At 32.0% G+C, this 19,429-nt stretch overlaps 2 protein-coding genes across 6 annotated transcripts; both read left to right on the forward strand.

Annotated features, from left to right (window-relative positions):
* The first annotated feature begins 3,029 nt into the window (after window positions 1–3,029).
* On the forward strand, window positions 3,030–15,902 carry LOC136210527 (bifunctional adenosine 5'-phosphosulfate phosphorylase/adenylylsulfatase HINT4). Of its 5 annotated transcripts, none has more exons than XM_066001817.1 (7): window positions 3,030–3,159; window positions 3,452–3,498; window positions 4,425–4,501; window positions 4,608–4,674; window positions 5,234–5,311; window positions 5,735–5,800; window positions 11,937–15,902. In XM_066001817.1, the coding sequence occupies exons 1-6, from the start codon at window positions 3,085–3,087 to the stop codon at window positions 5,751–5,753; spliced, it is 363 nt and encodes a 120-aa protein (XP_065857889.1). In that variant the 5' UTR covers window positions 3,030–3,084; the 3' UTR covers window positions 5,754–5,800; window positions 11,937–15,902. The 5 variants fall into 5 exon arrangements, with proteins under 5 accessions (XP_065857889.1, XP_065857888.1, XP_065857887.1 ...); XM_066001816.1 differs by lacking the exon at window positions 11,937–15,902 and adding an exon at window positions 5,913–8,217; XM_066001815.1 differs by lacking the exon at window positions 11,937–15,902 and adding an exon at window positions 6,640–8,217.
* LOC136210526 (probable aspartyl protease At4g16563) lies at window positions 15,852–18,733 on the forward strand. The gene has a single exon (XM_066001813.1). The coding sequence runs from the start codon at window positions 15,852–15,854 to the stop codon at window positions 17,331–17,333; it is 1,482 nt and encodes a 493-aa protein (XP_065857885.1). The 3' UTR covers window positions 17,334–18,733.
* The last annotated feature ends 696 nt before the right edge of the window (window positions 18,734–19,429 follow it).

The raw sequence follows: 19,429 nt of genomic DNA on the forward strand, positions 1-19,429 counted from the left end.
TTTGCACTTTAACCCTTAATTAGAATAAAAAGTTAAGAGTTTGCATTCATATGAAAATTTGTATTTAATTTCATAGGATTTAAATTATATGTAAATTTGTATTTGTATGTAATTTGTATTTTTAATTTAAATTAGACTCATTTTTATTTAATTTCATAGGCTTTTATCGAGCCAAAATTTTATCAAACCGAGCTTTTATTTGATATTCAATTTAGTTTTATCTTTAATAATATATTTATTTATTATTGATATTATTAAATTTATTAGAACCATTATTATTATTATACGTTTATTAATGTCCAATATTATCATTAAAACTATTTTAAAGTCTAATATCATCATTATTGTTTAGTTCGGTTAAGTTCGGTAGCATTCAGTTAAGTTTAGTAGTATTCAGTTAAATTCAGTATTCAGTAGTATTCACTTCAGTTCAATTCAATTCAGTTAAGTTTAGTAGTATTCAGTTAAATTCAGTATTCAGTAGTATTCAGTTCAGTTCAGTTCAATTCAGTTTTTTTCAACGATAAATAACAGAACCTAACTACATTATTATTAATGGATTCTTTATCTTTTTTTTTAATTCAATTTTTTTTTTCAAATTACGTTTTTTACTTTTGAGACACAAAAAAAAATTAATTATCAAATTAAAATTTAAATTATGAATATTTATAAGAAGTTGATAATTAAAGATACAAAATTTCATAAAAAAAAAGGTAGTGTTAAGTGTTAAAAAAAATAAAGGCGCCTTTCGAGCTGAATACCTCATTTGTTCACTAAATTTATTCAAACTATTTGATTGACCTTCTAAACTTTTAAAATATCCCGATAACTTTTTTAATTTGTATAATATGTTCAGTTAGTCTCTTAAATTTATATAAAATGTAATCAATTAATCACCAAGTTGTAAAAAAAGTAAGCCGCATATGGAAGATGTGTTGCACACGCCTTAAAATATTATTACATAATTTAGAGAATAGATTTAAAAAGAAGTTCTACTTGCTCAACTGTAAAAATTTGTCTTCTCTAATAAGATGCATCACCTCAGTGAGAAATTCAAATTAAATCGGATTGTCTCGTCATAGCCAAAGCAATTCAAATATGTTTAAAAGGTCTTTCATATTTAGTTAACGTTATTTTTGATTATATTCATTTATTACGAGATTTAGAGCTATACTCTATCTTCTTTATTAAGCGTTCAAAGAATTCGGCTGTCCATGCTCTAGCAAAAATGGTCAATTCTATGTTTGTTCGGGGTGAGTGGAATTTAAGTTGATAAAACGTGGTATTATTTCAAAAAAAAAACCTGCATATCGGGATCTTGATTGTTTTGCTTTTTTTTGAACGCGTGTAATATATTTTCCGTATTTAATTTACTTTTTTTTTGCAATGTTATGAGATTCGGATCGGACCTGCCGGTTCGACCGGTCCGACCGGAAATCGGCCAGGAAAATTGGCCTGAACCGCTCCGGTTATTTGAATCTTCAAATAATCGAAGAGTACGGGGTCAAACCGGAACCCGGCGATCCGACCGGGAACCGGTGTGACTCCGGTTTTTTTTTTTGTTAAATTAAAATTATCCTTATTTTTTATCTAAAAAATTAATAAAAATTTAAAAATAAAAAACTTTTACGCCCAGCCCCCTCATTTCTTCCCCATTGCCGCCACCCTCTTTTCCTCCGCCTGACCTTGATTTTTGGCGCCGTCTCAAAGCCCTCGACCGGGTTGTGGAAATTTCTCACGGCTTCACAGGTTTGTGGGGATTTTTTTTTTTTTTTTTTTTTTTTGTGGAATGGCTTATATTTAACGGGGTGTTTGGTATTTTATTGGAATAGAGATAGGGATAAAAGTTGATAAAAGGATAATGATAAATGGTTGGTATAAGGATAAAATATGATAGTCGAGAATTATTATTCAATGTTTGGTACGTGGGATAGGGATGAGAATAAAATAATACATTTTACTATTTTAACCCTAATTAAACTACATAAGATTAATTTGAGGGATAATATGGAGTTTTCCATTCCATTAAAATCGCATGAGTTTATTTCACCTCCTTATACCACCCCCAACTAGGTATAGAATTTGAGGGAAGCTTATCCCTCATCCCTCTCACTCTTCTATCTTCCAAACAAACACTATAACTTATCTCATGTTTTTTATCCCTATCACACATCTTATATCTTTTCTATGCATATGGTAGTATTGAATCAATGTATTTCGTAATTTTGATTCAAAGTTAACATCCAAATTGATTCATACAGACATGCTTCTAATTTTAATTCATACAGAAATGCTTCCAATTTTGACTGCTTTGTGTTTTGTGAATTTTATTAAGCAAGTCAAGGAAGAATGGTAATTTTAATTCATACAGAAAAAAATTATTTGAAGGGTTGTGATGCAAGAGATATACAAATAGAAAAGTTGCATATTTCATATAATTAATATATATTTATTTATTACATCATCCGATCCGATCAATTCAAACCATCTGGTCCGACCAAATAATCCGTAATCCAATTACAAATCCGATTTGATATCCAGTTCAGTTCTAATAACATGGCTTTTTTACCATTAAGAGATTATTTGATTACATTTGACATATTCATGGACTAACTGGCTCTATTTTTTTTTTTTTTTTTTTGCAATATATGCAAGTTAACATTGTGACATTTTAAGAGTTTAGAATTCAATTAAACTTTTTCTTAACAAGTTCGGGAATGATGTATTAAACTTATGGTGCTTTCTATGTATATTTTGTTTTTGACAAAGTAAGCTTTACTTTGTTTTTTCTACTATTAGATGAACTTAATTTGTTAAAATTCTTCACCATCCAATAATTGAGAAAACAAAGTAATGCTTACGTTTTCAAAAACAAACTAAATCCTACACTTATTATTTTTAAGACAAATTCCAAAAAATATTATATTTATCATGTAACGTTTCAAAATTTGGAAAATGAGATGAATCAACCCCATTGACAAAAATTGAAAATCAATTCGGGTAAAGGTGATTTAATTAAAAATTTGAAACTCATTATGGGAAATCAAGCGAGCGAAAAGTTTGGGGATCTTCGAATTAGGGCAGATGGCGGGATCGACCCCATCTTGTATCTTCTGTCAGATCGCTCACAGTTCAACTTCCACCACTCTTCTTCACTCTGTGCGTGTCCCTCTCTGCTTCCTTTACTATCCTTTTTTTTTTCGCTCTAACATTTTGTTGCTCGGAAATTCATTTCGAATCGCTGGTTGAAGCTCAGCAAATTTTCCTAATGGATCAAACTATCGAAATTAGCCGATCCCGAATCATTTCGGGACTAAGGATTTGTTGTTGTTGTAGTATCAAACTATCGAAATCTGCTGAGCTTCAACCAGCAACTGGAGGCGAGTTTCATGAGCAGTCAAACGGGGAAGTCCCCCAGCAGACCCCTAACTGTGTTCTTTGGATTCCGCAGGATGACAAGGTGGTTGCATTTCAAGATATCAGACCTGCAGCTTTTAGGTTTGTCTGATCACTATATTTATGATTTCTGTATTATATTGGTTAGATATTAACTTTTCTTGATTCTCACATTTTGGTTTTGGCAATTCCTGGTTTACGTTCGTGGTAAACTTGCACATATGTTGTGGAAATTGCATTGATGATATAACAAATAAACAGGAGATGCAAATGCAGATACTATTTATTAGATCTTTTGTAGTGAAAACTAAAAAGTTCAGAATTCGAATACAAATTGTAAGAGGAAGTATCTGACTGCATCTTAATTGTATTTCTTGTTGAAAAATAATTCCCTTATATCATGCATTAACACCTGGGTAAGATATAATTCTATCTAGTAGTTCGTGTTGGATATGTAAACTCTTGGTATTTGGCTCTATATATTTAAATTTAGGATTTGTGCATCTGATATGCTACTTGATATAAATTTGCTCCAAAGTCCTCACAGTTGCATTGTAATTTAGCAGGTATTATGCACTTCAAATATTGTTTGTTTATGCATTTGTAATTATGGGGATTAGTATTTTCATTTGGAGGGAAAGAGAGGGGTGTGGTGACACGAAATGAACTGATCGTGGTCGACTGGTCACAAAATCTTGATTGATGTGCTTCATCTATGGCTTGTCTTATTTATGTCAATGATTTGAGCACTCTTCACATTTTCTCCAGTCACCTTGTTTCATTTTGACCAGAATATGCTTGTCTTGGATACTAAAAATAGAGATACATACCTGGATATGTTATTCATATGCAGTAAAAAGTTAAAGTTCTTATAAACATGTGTCAGAATTGAAGGTAGCTAATATTTATACCCTAGTCCAAGTTGGATGGTTTTAAGATTGTGAATTGCCTAATTTTTTCTTATAACCAATGATAGTTATCATAATTTCCCCTAAACATTTATTTTGTGCTCGTCAATAATCTAATAGGCATTACTTGGTGATTCCTGTGAGGCATATTTCAACTGTCAATGATCTCCAGAAAGGAGAAGAGCATTATACTCTTGGTAAAGAAATCTTAAACAATGTCAATCATTATTGTACTCTTGACATTTGAGCTATCATGAAGGTTATTATAAACTTTGACTAATGTTTCATTTCTGTTATATCTAGCGAGTCACATGCTTAGTGTGGGGCAAGCATTGCTACAAAGAGATGCTCCTCAATCAAAACAGTACAGGTAATATTGCTTGTGCGTGTAAACATGAATCAAAATAGTAAAGGTCACAATAATTCTTCACCCAGGACATTTACTAAATCTCATTCATAGGAGATGTGGGTTCGATGTTCGCATGACAATATTCCCAATCAGAATACAGAAGTTGTTCCTCAGTTGCGTCAACTAACTATTAAGGGATCAACCTTGAAATTTTAGTGATAATTTCAGCTGTAGTGCATCAGCTACTAGCTCTCTTAAATGGATTTTAAGTAAGTTATAGTTGATTTTGGTCAAGCCATGAGCATTCTGAATGCAAATTTGGCTAGTGATCAAGGTGGCTGCTAGATGATTTGTAGATTTACTTGTGAACCCCTTATAAAATCATATGCAAGTAATAGATTTGCATGCGGTTTCTCTTGAGTGGGGGTTGGAGTGAAAACCAAGAGTAGAATGCAGCACAACTCAGATACAAATAGGCTGGTAGCGAGTGAAGCTACAAATTCCTCATATCAGTCTTTGTGTACTTGAGTTTGTTTTTGAGAGAGTTTAATTGGAAAATTTTCTTCTGCACATTTGACAGATATGGTTTTCATCAGCCTCCACTGAACAGTGTTAACCATCTACACCTTCATTGTCTGGCATTACCTTTCAGACCTAGGTAAGTTATTGGTAATTAGCAAGCACCACGCTCTGAATAGTATTTTGATTGTCAAACATTAAAATATCCATCAAAATTTAGAAGATTATATTATTCATAAAGATCTTCAACAGATGGAAACATGTAAAATACATGGGTTTAGGACCACTTGGGTTTCTTGAAGCTGAGAAGTTGTTGGAGAAGATAAAGCCGACATAATTATTTCTTAGGTGTGATTGTTTCCTGTTTGCTTTGCCAGTGCAATTGCAATACAATGTAATTGTTATTGTTGTTTATAACTGTGATTGTTGTCATGCAAAGTTAATCTTTGCCTTTGCAAATAAATTTTAGCACATTTAGTGTATATATGCTTCTGCTAATTCTTTGTCCATTTTCATCTGCTGCTAAATGAGTTTCTCAGCTTCATGTAAATTACATATGCAGGGTTTGCCTCCAATTCTAACATGATAATTTGATAATCTTCTCTGTTCAGTGCCTTCCCTGCATCAGGTAATAATATTTGATGCTATCTAAATTCTATATAGGGTCTCCATGATGAATGCTAATTGCCAAGTAATTGTTATGCAAGAGATTGATGTCTTTTCATGTGAACTTTCTTTAGGGTTGGTCTGATAATAGTTATTGCCTAATCAAGGGCCATGACTAATTTGCTTGGCATGCATTATTATCCGTGCTTGGTTGGCTGTCCTTGTGTCTAAGCATTGGGAGCCAGTAGGATAGGATCTACTTTTATGCCCTGGGGCTTTTGAGGGAAAAAAGAGTCCTATGCTCATCCTTTGTTGACTTGAAGTTCTTTCCTGACAACTCCTTGCCAGTGGTATAATATTATAATTTAGATTCACCCTATACTATTATGAATTTGAACCGAATCAAAGATTCGATTCGGTTCACGAGTCACAATTTGCCTTATAGATATGATTCGGTTCTAGACTAATATTTGATAATATTATAATTTAGATTCGTCTTATATATCTGGCTCGAAATAGAGATGAAACGAATCGTATCGTAAGATTCTGATAACAGTGGGTATGGCCAAATAGAGTTCAAGTTCTCATTGAAATCCTATCTGTTAGAATTAATGCATTTTGTTTCTCTTGCAAATTTACTTATAGTATTTGACCATGTATGAGTCAAATCATACTCGTACGATTCTAACAACTATGATCTCTAGTATTGTAACCTTTTGAGTTATTACTCATAGAGGCTAAGTGATCCGTTATTGAGTTGTTCAGTCCGTATAATGGCTGGGGTAGATGAAAGGAAGAGTAAAAGGAGAGAAACCTGAATGTTCACACGTGCATGCACACACATTGATTACTTAATTGTAGTTTGCAGTTTAAAGATCTCTTTCAGTGCCTTCAAAGACGCAACTCTGATTGCTGGAAGTGGTTGATCATGTTTCCATCTTATCATGGAAGCATAAATTTGCAAAAGGCCTCTAGGTACTACTCTATTATGTTGCTAGAATATGGAAGTTGGAAGTATAAATCTTAGTTCTATAACTTAGAAACGAAACGATAGCTTGACATACTTGGTTTTGTGGTAGTAACTATGCAAGTTAGCAGAGAAAATGTTAGTTGCATGAAATTCTCACAGTGGTGATGAATTGAGGATTGTGGACTTTCAAAGCATTTCGTAGATTTGACTTGATAAACTTGGTCCACATAATTATTGGCTCAGGTAGGTAGTCATGAATTTTCAACCGATATTCCTGATTCTAATAAAGTATCTAAATTGTGTCCACCTAGCTAGTAGATAGAGGTTTTTTATGCATTATCTTTGCTAGAAAAACCACACTCCTATAGATTATTCTATGTAGAGAATATGACAAACAAAGCCAACTAATTATATAGGCCCAATAATTCTGTTAAAGCTTTGTTTATTGTTTCGTTTGCCACCTATAAAAGTTTTCTAGACAAGTGAGTATTAACAATTGTATTCCCTCCTTTTTCTTATATTGTTTATGGTTTTTATCAGATTATTAAAATAACTGAGTTACGCTAAAATGTTTCTCACAATTCATGGTTTCGTATGACGGTTCATGTTAGCTAATCCCGAAGCGGGACTAAGACTTTGTTGTTGTTGTTGATTGGAAGTGTTCAAAAAAATGTCTATTTGGACTGTTTAGGTGCTCGAAATCGGAAATCCGTTTCGATTTTTTGCAATTAGGCTCGCTTTTTGGTCCCCTAGACATTTTTTGCCCGCCTAGGAGGTGCTTAGGCCGTGTGAGAAGCGCCTAGGTGGCGCTTAGACAGTGATCTGATCGGAACAAAAAAATCTCTTATTACTATTTCATTGTTTTCTATTTTTATTATAATTCACTTTTTGAAGATAATATAAACATATTTTAATTATGTTTATAGAATAATTTGTTTATTAATAAATAAGAAAATACAAAAATACAAATCCAATTAATTTCGGATTAATCTCCAATTAATCTCTAAGGGTCATTTTTGTCCGACTAGTGCCTAGTGTTTTTTTATAATCAGAGCTTTTTTTTATGTTGCTTTAGTATAAATTTGGTTTTTAGATTTCTTGTATTATCAGTGTACTTTTGACAAAAATAAAAAAAATAAAAAAAATTCTCAAAGAATGTTTTAGTATGATGCATTAAGCCATAATTTGTAAGAAGAAATAATTTTTACATTTTCTATAGAGTTTTTGAAAAATATTAAGGATATCCTTTGAGTAAAAAGTTGTTAAAACTGTAGATATCTTTTGACTAAGGGTTAGCATCTATTGGTTCGGTTTAAAAACAGACTTTTATAAATTGAATCAAACTAAAATATGGTTTACTTTATAATCAAGCCAAACTTTTTCAGTTTGGTTAAAACTGACTTTAATTATTTGTATGTTTAAACATTTTTTAAAATGTTTATAAAAAAATTGTCAATTATATTTTTCGATTCCTGCTAAATTGATTTAATTTTTCATAAAATAGATTATTTGTTTTAGATATATAATATGTATCTTTAAAATTAATAATAAAATTTTAATTTTATATATAGATTATTTTTTTAATATTAATAATGCATTTCCTTCAGTTAAAACAAAATTGGAAACAGAAATTTATATTTATTGACAACCGAGCAAAACTAAATACAAGTGAACCAATTGCAATTTTTGATTCGGTTTAATTTGGTTACTGGTTTTCGGGTTGCTCATCCTTGCCCTTCCTCCACATACCATAAGGGAAGAGGCAGAAAATTGCTTGGGTATGTTTATTGGCATTATTTGGTAAATGTGGTGGGTAGCTGTTAGTGGATGGACTTTTTCTTTCTTCCTTAAATATGGAAGCCATGAATTGCATGAAATTGTGTAAGTATGGATGGTGTGTTCAATGTCGTTTTCGAACGTGGTTTATGATTGGCTGTGGGTTCGCTACAGCTGTATAGATATGTATTGTTATGGAATTATAATGACTGCTCTTTTCATTGTTTTCCTAAAAAATGATGACTATGTTTTTGTTTGGTTCAATTTCTATACTTCTCGTGGACCTGCCTCTAATCTAATGCCTTATTATCATTGCATGGAAGCGTGTGATGCTTTGCTTACTCCAAGTTTTGAAAATTTTGTTCTACACGGTCGAAAGGGAAAGCTAATAATTGATGGATAGAATTATTTGGTGAGTTGAGTTGACTAGCACAGTTTGTAAATTTGTTTGGTAAAATTTAACTCTATAAGAATATAATAAAACATTTATTTAGAATTAAAGAGTAGTAATTGAGGGTAAAAATGTCATTAAAAAGAGATGGAGTAATAAGCTAATTGAAAAAACTCTTAAAACCAGTTTTTTCAAAATTAATTTTTTGGATCAATAAGCTCTTTCAAATCTCTCTTTACCAAACACCACTATTAGAGTTTTAACTAGTCAAAACCTCTCCTTTCAAAGGAAAAAAAAAATAGTCAAAACCTCTAAATTGTCTAAAACCTCTTATTTTACCTAAAAAGCTAAGCCATTACTTTTCATGGTTGATTGAGTTTGTACTTTTATTTTAGGCTTCATACATCATTTGCCCCTTGAACTTGTTCAAAAAGATTGATTGGCCTCCTGAACTTTCAAAGTGTCTCGATAGCTCTCTTAACTTGCATAAAATGTTCAGTTAGCCCTTAAACTTGCGTAAATGTAATCAATTGATCACTCGGTTGTAAAAAAATAAGTTAAATACGGAAGATGTATTCCACGCATCTTAGAATGTTATTACATAATTCAAAAATGGATTAAAAAGGAAGTTATTACTTGCTCAACTATAAAACTTGTCTTTTCTAATATTAGAACTGTATAGCCTGATCTTTGTCGTTTTACCTTTTTTAAGACGTGTATAATACATCTTCCGCATTTAACTTACGTTTTTGCAACCGAGTGATCAATTGATTACATTGTGCGCAAGTTCAGGGGGCTATCAGAATATTTTAAAAGTTCAGAGGACCAATCAAATTTTTTGGACAAGTTCAGGGACGATGTTTTAAGCCTTTATTTTATTTACTTATTTTCAATTGGGTTGGTTTTATTACCTGTTTTAAACTTTAAAGCTTAATGGGTCTATTTTTAACCCAATCCGTTATTCTCTTAGAAGATTTTTCTGTGTTTGTTTAACCTTGTATTGACCATGATTGTTCTTTTATTTCTTCTTGCAAAGGTTCTTTTATTGATTTTAAAAAAAAACTTTAAAGCTTAAAAGATCTAATTACATGAAAAAATTAGAGGTACAAGGGTTTAATCAATAAACAGAAAAAGAAAAGAAATAAATGACTTTAAATTCCCTTATGTGTTTGTTTCGATTTCAAAACCGCAATGATGTACTCCTGGTTTTTTTTTTTTTTTTTTTTGTGGTTGTTTGGTTCAAATGAGAGAATCAACAAGAGTTGTCTATTCTTTTCAACAACAATTTTTATACATATGCTATGCATTAAGGAAGTACTTACATGTAATTATACGTATCAAAATCAAATACTTCAACTTTTAAAATTAAAAGACGGTGAAACAGAGGAAATTAAAGTAAAATTAATCAAATAAAATGCATAAAAGTCATATCTTAAGAAAATAATTCTAAAAAATTTGGTCAAAACTATTTTTAGAATAAAAAAATTAAAAATAAATAAATACAGTGATAAAAAAAATTCTTTACGTCCATTAACTCCCAATTTGGACTTTAAAGTTTATAGCTAGTGGTTGTCAAATGTTAACTTTCATTAACTTTTTTACTCTAAAAAAACTCCCAAGCAAATTAATCTGATAATTTTTCATTATTTATCCATTAACCTCCTCCCAAATGAGGCTACGTAAAGTTCCTAGTTTTTTTAGAATATCAGTTAAAATTGGCTGAAGTGATTAACGAACTCAAGATGTTTAAGCTAAACATATAGAATTTGAGTGAGCTAAACATTAGAATTTGAGTCTAGTGTATATAGTAAACTTTATTTGACAGAATTTGAGTTCTTTGAGCTAAACATTTAGAATTTGAATCTGGTGTACATAGTAAACTTCATTTGAAAGAAAAACCACGGAAATGTTAATGTTTAACGAGTCTCAAATCAACTAATCGAATCAATTAAATTAATAGTGTAGAACTCAGTAACTTACAATTGGTATATGAGGAACCAGTAGAAATGATTATGCTAGTTTTAGGGGCATCAAAATAAAATTTTCTTATCTGAGTTAAGTACTTTATCACCCTATTCACAAATATATTTAACTTTCCATATTTTTTAATCTACAAGCGCTTAAGATTATTTTTACCTAGTGTTTTAAGAATTTGAATTTTCTGTTATTTGCACTTGTGGAATTATCAAATGGCGTCCAAATGAATGCCAATTCAATTTTATTTCCTTATCCTTGCTATCGTAAATTAGTGACATGATTACATTATAGGTACAAGTAAAAACAAAGAATTATTAGTTGGTGAAGTTTCAAGTTGCCAATAGAAATCAAATGTTGTGACCTCATTTTGTCTTTTAGAGCCAAGGCAATGATTCCTAGCTAGTAGTATTACCCTTTTGTACTTGGAGTATTGGAGTAGTTGCTATTTAAACCTTGTCTTCTCGTACTGCGAATTTTGATATTTTTAAGGCATAATGAAGAATCTGTGAAACGTGGCTTTATCTTGTCTTAGTTCATAAATTGGTTGGGTTGGCAGTTCTGAGTACTGGGCTCACATAAATCAAATTCGAATAAAAACGAGTAATTTAAAGTGGGAAGTAGGAAGACCTAATCCTTGGGGCCAGTTTGATTATTGGGTCCACAATGAAACTTCCACTTTGTCATTAAATACAGGTCTTTGCCAGCCTATTTTTCTCCTCTATTTCACCATAATATAAACTGACTCCTGTATTTTTGACTAAGTTTGGTATTTGTCCATCTAAGTATTTCCTGGCCTATACTTAAATGGGAATGGATGAGTTAATGACATCTCTTATGGCATAATTAGGTATGAATGTTTGTGAGGGAATTTTGTTTGAAAGGCAATTTTGAGAATTACGTTTATAACATTCGTATCTACCTACTAACTAAAGATTTGAAAAAGATTGCTGAACTATGTTATGCTATGGTCTTTTTAGTGTTTTAGTTTTTACTGGGAGCATGAGCATACATACTAATTTATTTATTTTTTATTTTTTGGGTAAGTTTATCTACTCCTTAGGTCGGGACAAACTACATACCTTGATAATAGTTTATGGTAGAGTTTACTTATTACCTGTCAGTAGGGGCTATATTTTGACCGAGTTAAAAATTGAACGCCAAACTTAAGAAGCAACGGTATCACCTTTCTACCACTCGGCTCAACTCTCATTGGCTTGTTTATGCTTCTAAATTCATACTTGAGCACTAAATTACAATTATAGTAGAAAAATTGCAAGCAATATTTATACTAATTTGTTTTATGAAAAGATTATGCAACATTTATTCCTATTGAAAATTGTATTTATATATAACAGTGACAGATCAAAGATTACTTACAGTGGTTTTTTTAATGTTTATGGGTGTTTAATATATGTTTTTTGGGTGTCTATACCCTAAAAAGTTAAAGTTTCATAGAAAAGTTTAATGGAGTTTTTTCTGCGACTAGTGGATGCTTTTGCAAATTTTTCTGGTATGTCCAGTCCACTGGTGCTCACGCTGAACTCTGAAGCAATTTGCTTGAACTAAAATCTAGGAAAAAATAAGCAGAATTGAGTAGGATTCAGGTCTGATAAGGATGAGTGTAAACCAAGTTTGGTTTGACCTTTTCATGATGTCTTAATTTCAAAGAAGTATTTCATACTCATATACATATGTGCATAGAGATTGACATGGTTGGAGTTTTCTCTTATTAATATATAGTTTTAGCTCCCCAAGTATAGAACAAAGTAAGCATATCCAAATAAAATCTCTCTGGATTTGCTAATTTTGAGTTATTTGTACATGAATATACATACAATCAAGGGAACATGACTAGGTGGGAGGATTTGATGGACCATTATACCGCAACAAGGTGCACGCACTAGTTTTATCTAGGGGACAATAATTCTCTACATTTTATTTCAATGGACCCATTTTACCTTGTAAGTTTGAAAGAGTTCAAATTTCAAACAATAAACAAATGACCTTGGCCTGTTTAGTAAAAAGCTTTTTTGGGGACAAAATTAGAGGTTTGAGTCACTTTTGAATAGAGGAGCAGTTTATTTCTTAGCAAATACGTTAGAAAGAGTTGTATTAGAGGGAGATGTGTTTAGGCTTATTTGTCAAGAAATATTGTGTAAGAAAATAAGTTTAATCTAAAATATTAGATTAGTCAAACAGAAAAAATTTATGAAGAAAAAATTTTCGAGTGTTTGTTTGCATAGGAAAATAAATCAATCAAAAATTTTAGATTAGATCAACAAGAAGATTTATGAAAAAAAATGAGGAAAATATTTTAGGTTTTTTTAAAAGAGTAAGAGGATGTTTGATTATCTATTTTTAACCTCTTGTTTGCCTTTTCACTTTAAAAATCAGAGTTTTAGGTATTTAGTTAGACACCTCCTCATTACCTTTTACAGCTGAAAAGTAGTTTTTTATAAAAGCAACATTTTCCAAAGGTAAACATCAAACATCAAACTGTAACAGCAACCAACAAACAGTAAGTAGCCAAACAGTTCCTAAAGCATTTTGCTAAACTTTTAAAACATTACTATATTTCTTCTTATCCTTTTGAAAATATTTGTCACCTATCAATTTCTCTTTTTTTTGGTATTCTAGTCAAATTACGAAAAATATTTTATTTTTCAACACAAAATTTTCTCGTACTCAATATTTTTTAAAATACAATGCTTTTCAGAAAATTTGACAAAATAAAAAAGAGTTAATTCAATACACTTTAGCAAGTAGAAGTGATAAATTTTGACTTTTATCCAAATGTTATTATAATATTGTATCTTACAAGATTTGAAAGTAGCACATAGTCTGTTGAGTGTTGAGGGGGATTAGACTCTATTTTAATAAGTTAATCTCTCTTAAAGGCAGTGTAACAATAATTGTAAAACTCATTAAGTAAAGTTAGAAGAATACTTAAATGCCCCAGTGTTGTGTTCAGTCTAGGAGAGCAAGCTTATCCTTATAGATCAACTTCTCTTTTAAAATTGGTACGTTGCCCATTGATTATTTCTGTACCAAACTCCTTCATAATGGACATTAATTAATTAATGTAATAATCATATTCTCCTACTTTAAGTCTCACACATAATCCCAATATTATTCTATTAAAATAGTAATCTTCTCCTGCAATCCTTATAGAGGATGCTTTTCTATTATCTTTAGTACAAGTCCTTTACTTCAACTGTGAGAGTAGTCACTTATAATCTGCTTTTAACTGGAAGAAACAGCTAATACAACTACCACATAAAACATTTAACATCTTCTTATTAACAGTTGCGTTCACATAGACCCTGATGACCACATAAATTTGATCATTCACCGTTAGATCTAGGGGGATTAAAATCCTAAGGTAAAGATTCAAAACATCCTAAGGCTTATATTTAATCCGCCTAGATCGAACGGTGAATGACCAAATTTACGTGATCATCAGGATCCATATGAACGCAACTGCTTCTCTTATTAATTAGTAATAAATTATTTTTTAATCATTAAGTAATTAACTATATAGCATTAAATTATTTACTTAACATAGATGTATAATAAAACTTCTCACTATTTTTACAGATATCTCCATGTTTTTTTTTTTTTTTTTTTTGCAAAGAGACATCTCCATGTTTTAGTTATTTATTTTTGTTTGGGGGTACATTATAATTTTATTTTTTTATAGTTATTCGAGGAGAGATAGACAATGTAATTTTTAAGTCATTAATACAAATATATTTTTTTTATAATTAGAAAATATACAATTTCAAATATTATTAGATGACTAAAATGTTGGAGAATACCCAAAACTTGAAATTGCATAAAAGAAAAAAGGACTCAAGTGGGCCACCACTCCTTGGCTAATTCTTCTTCAAATAAAATCATTCAATCAAAGGTACATATCTCTTGAATATAATCAGACCCTCGCTCAGCGGGAACGCATAGTGCACCGGACCGTCTTTTAAAGATTAAAAATTTATTGTCTCTTATTATAATTTAAACCTATTTTGGTTGATGAAATAAAATGGATTTAACCAAGTTGAACCCTTTCGTTCGAAGGATATAATATCACTCTAGGTTTTCTTCAATTACTTTCTCATTATATGTTTTCCATTCAAAAACATTTTTTAATATTTTCAATATTGATAAATGTTATGTTTGTGTAGCAATAGTTTAGGGCATGTGGTATGATAGGAACTGTGCAGTTTAGAATGATAACGTTGTTGCTGCGAAAAGTGTTAATGAATTATGTGTTTCAGTCTTAAAGAATTGACATGATGCTTAAGCGAGTTTGAAGGCGGTTGGTTTGGTAACTACTGGGTTGAGACTTGGTCATGTACCCCGCCAAATGTGTTAACACGAATGTCGATGCATCAATTGTTGCTAGAGCGAGTTTCATTGGTATCGGGTCAGTGCTACGCGAATCCTATGAGAATTTCTGTAGTGCTTTCACGTATAGGAAATTTGGAATTTTTATCAAGGAAAGGTGAAACTATCAGCATTCGTGAGGTATTCAACTGGTTAAAAGGCAAGGGGTTGGATGGGATCGAGTGGAGTTTGATGCATTAGTTTATGAGATTATTATTGATCACTTTTCATGATTCTTTTAATGAGGTACTAACAACTTTATAGATGGTTCTGCTAATAGTGTAGCTCATACGTTAGTTCGAGTAAGCATTTTTTCAATAGAATTCTGGGAGTAGATTACTATTTGTATTTATCTTATTTTTGTTGTTTTTAATCTTCCAAATTCCAATGATGATTAATAATATCACACATTTAAACAAACAAGTTGGTATCAATATTGCCCCCCTCATATAAGCCTCTTCCCCTGTTCCTCCAATCCCTCCTATAAATTCGTTTCCACAACTTCTTCTACACAAAATCAGACCTTTCTTCTCTTTTTCATGCTTTCTTCAGCCACAACACCATAATATATTATTCATGGCTTCTTGCCATTTCAAACTCTGTTTTATCCTCTGTTTTCTACACATCTCTCTTTCTTTCTCAGAGATTCTGTTTCTCCCTCTAACACACACCCTTTCCAATAATCACTTCACCTCCACCCACCATCTCCTCAAATCCACCTCCACTCGCTCCGCCGCCCGTTTCCAGCACCACCACAACAGCCGCCTCCAGAATCACCAGCACCGTCAAGTCTCACTTCCACTTTCTCCCGGCAGTGATTACACTCTGTCTTTCACTCTCAACTCTCAACCTCCTCAACATGTCTCTCTCTACCTTGACACCGGCAGTGATCTCGTCTGGTTCCCTTGCCAGCCTTTTGAGTGCATTCTCTGTGAAGGTAAAGCTGAAAACGCCACCGTTTCATCTCCGCCGCCGAAACTTTCGTCTGTAGCTAAACCTGTCCACTGTAAATCACCTGCATGTTCTGCTGTACATTCAAACCTTCCCGTTTCCGACCTCTGCGCAATTGCTAATTGTCCTTTGGAAGCCATTGAAATTTCCGATTGCCGATCATTTTCTTGTCCTCCTTTTTACTATGCATACGGCGATGGAAGCTTGATAGCTCGGCTTCATCGTGATTCAATAACATTGCCGTTAGCTAATCCTTCTTTAGTGCTTCATAATTTCACCTTCGGCTGTGCCCATACTGCCCTCGCTGAACCTGTTGGGGTTGCCGGATTCGGCCCTGGATTGCTCTCTTTGCCGGCTCAGTTAGCTTCGGTTTCTCCTCAATTAGGGAATCAATTCTCGTACTGTTTGGTGTCTCACTCGTTCGACTCGGACCGAGTTCGTCTCCCGAGTCCACTCATTCTCGGCCGTTCTGATGAGAGGAGGAGGGTGGATAACGATGATCAGGTTAAGTTTGTGTATACTTCTATGCTTAATAACCCAAAACACCCTTATTTTTACTGTGTTGGGCTGGAGGGGATTTCTGTAGGCAGGAAGAATATTCCAGCGCCGGCTTTTTTGAAAAAAGTCAATAGAGAGGGAAATGGTGGACTTGTGGTGGACTCAGGGACCACTTTTACTATGTTGCCGGCAAGTTTGTATAACTCGGTGGTGGCTGAGTTTGATAACCGAGTTCGGGCACTCAATGGACGAGCTAAAGAAATTGAGGGCACAACGGGACTTAGGCCGTGTTACTATTTTGACAATGTAGTGAACGTCCCGAGTTTGGTGTTGCATTTTGTGGGGAATAAATCCAGTGTGACACTGCCTAGGAAGAACTACTTTTATGACTTTTTGGACGGTGGAGATGGAGTAAAGAGGAAGAGAAGAGTGGGGTGTCTGATGCTGATGAACGGTGGAGATGAAGCCGAGCTTAGCGGTGGTCCTGGGGCGACCTTGGGAAACTACCAGCAACAAGGTTTCGAGGTGGTATATGATTTGGAGAAGAGAAGAGTTGGGTTTGCCAGGAGGAAATGCGCATCTTTGTGGGAAAGCTTAAACCAGGGCTAACGTGCGCTAGCGCTGACTTTGTTAGAGGTTGACCGCACGTGAGTAAGTAACTGTGTTTGTGGTTGGCGCTTGAGGTTATTTGCACTTCAATTTTTGGTTTTTTACAATTTTGTACAAAGAGAAGTACATATTTTACTTTTAGCGTATAATGTGAAATATGAAAAGCAAAAATTGAAGTGCAAGTAGTAGAACCAACAGGGTAAAGGCTATGCTTACTTTGTTTTTAACAAAGTAAGTCTTACTTTGTGTGTTTTCATCATTGGATTAATTTTCTAATCCATCATCCAATGATGAAAACACGTCAAGTAATGGTACTTTGTCAAAACAAAGTAACCATAGAAGGCACCGAACCAACAAAGCATACATATGTAAATAAATTTAATATTTCGTATAAATTTCATTTTTTTATTGAGGGTACTTCATAGTTTCTAATATAATATGTTTTGTTTTTTTTATTATTTTATTTATGCTTTATGTCGATTATCATTGAAACAAATTCATATAAAGCATTATCGAAAACAAATATATTTGAATTAGTTATATAATAATGTAAATAAACAAAATAGCTATTTTTGGGGGTTACTCATTTGCAATCATAGAGTTTCATATATATTTGAATTTTAAGATAGGAAATATTACTCATTAAAGAGGATTTTAAGTGTCAAAATAACCCTATGATAATTAATTTAGTCCAAATCAATTCAGATTTTTACTTTAAATTGAAAAATTACTTCAAATTATTAATTTTAATACCCAAAATCTGTACAATTTAAGATAGTACTATTGAAATAAATCATAATTTATTGATAGTTTTATGTTAGGAAACAGTGGTATTTATGTCAAGTAGGTAAAAGATTCTTCTCAGAGCAGAGGAGTTTGATGATAGTCGTACATCAGAAATTAAATGGATTGGGAAATATATAAATGAATCCGAAACAAGGTACATATTATGATTTGATTTGATCATTGTTTTCACAAAATATGAAGCTTCTTTAACCTTATTTTTATTTCTATAACATTATTGTCGAAAGAGTAAAATTTTATTGCGTTTAATAAATTCTTTTATTTAGATTATTTTTATTAATTTATGTAATAATTTTTTTATTTTATAATTTATTTGTTGATTAATTTAAAAAATGCTCATATTAGACATTTTAAATATTAACAGCAACAATTCAATATAATTTTATCAAATACTAATAATTAAACAACTAATAATAAACAGCTAATAGTAATAACAAACAGTTTACTGCAATCGTAAATAACTAACGTGAACTATTAGCTAGCAGCTGAACCAAAGTAATTATAGTATTTTTAGTATACAGTCTATAGATATGTAATTTTTATATTGTAGATCATTAATATTATCTCTTTGAATATTATCAAAACAATTTGAAACCTCTTGAAGGGTTCTTCAGCATCTTTAGAATTTTGTTTCATAAAATAAATATATTTATTTAATCTTTGTTAATTTAAGTCAAAATTTTCACAATTTTTTTTAACCGCTGTGAATCTGTGTGAGAATTTATTGGGACAGAAAGTGAAATTTTTAGTGAAAAGTTGAAAACGTGCAGTCTCATCCAAGTAATGGATAAAGTGTATGTATATTGAATATTGATTGATGTCCTTGTCTATATATATTGATCTTTTCAACACTCTAAATATGTATATGTTCATGTTCATGTTCTGGCACTCACTCCTGTATTATGTGATTCTCTTCCTTTATATTACTACTTTTTTTTTGTTAGTCATCCTATATTAGACTCCATAAAAATATTTTACCTGTAATAATATGTCATACTGGCTAACTTTAAAGCTCAAAGCTATTGTATGTATTATGCTAACTTCTCATTTTAGAGAAGTTTTACTGCATTTTTTGGAAGGAGGTGGGACCAGTGGCGGAGCCAGGACCTAAAGATCGGGGGGCTACACCGTCTACAAAAGGGGGGGTTAAGGTGCAATACACCTAATGTTTTGGGTCAGGAGCAATTTTACCCCTAACGTCTAAAAAAGTTTTTAAGGTGCAAAAATACACCTAATGTTTTGGGTCAGGAGCAATGTTTTGGGGATAATTTGGATTGATTTCAGACAATATT

Source organism: Euphorbia lathyris, chromosome 1 (genome assembly GCF_963576675.1).
Source record: "Euphorbia lathyris chromosome 1, ddEupLath1.1, whole genome shotgun sequence".
In the NCBI taxonomy this organism is placed as follows: Eukaryota; Viridiplantae; Streptophyta; class Magnoliopsida; order Malpighiales; family Euphorbiaceae; genus Euphorbia; species Euphorbia lathyris.

Excerpts from the sequence above, each read along its gene's own strand:
- LOC136210526 (XM_066001813.1), top strand. The coding sequence starts at position 15,852 with ATGGCTTCTTGCCATTTCAAACTCTGTTTTATCCTCTGTTTTCTACAC.
- LOC136210527 (XM_066001814.1), top strand. The coding sequence starts at position 3,085 with ATGGCGGGATCGACCCCATCTTGTATCTTCTGTCAGATCGCTCACAGT. Across the intron at positions 3,160-3,451 it reads CCACCACTCTTCTTCACTCT|GATGACAAGGTGGTTGCATT; the intron begins GTGCGTGTCCCT and ends TGGATTCCGCAG. Across the intron at positions 3,499-4,424 it reads ATCAGACCTGCAGCTTTTAG|GCATTACTTGGTGATTCCTG; the intron begins GTTTGTCTGATC and ends ATAATCTAATAG.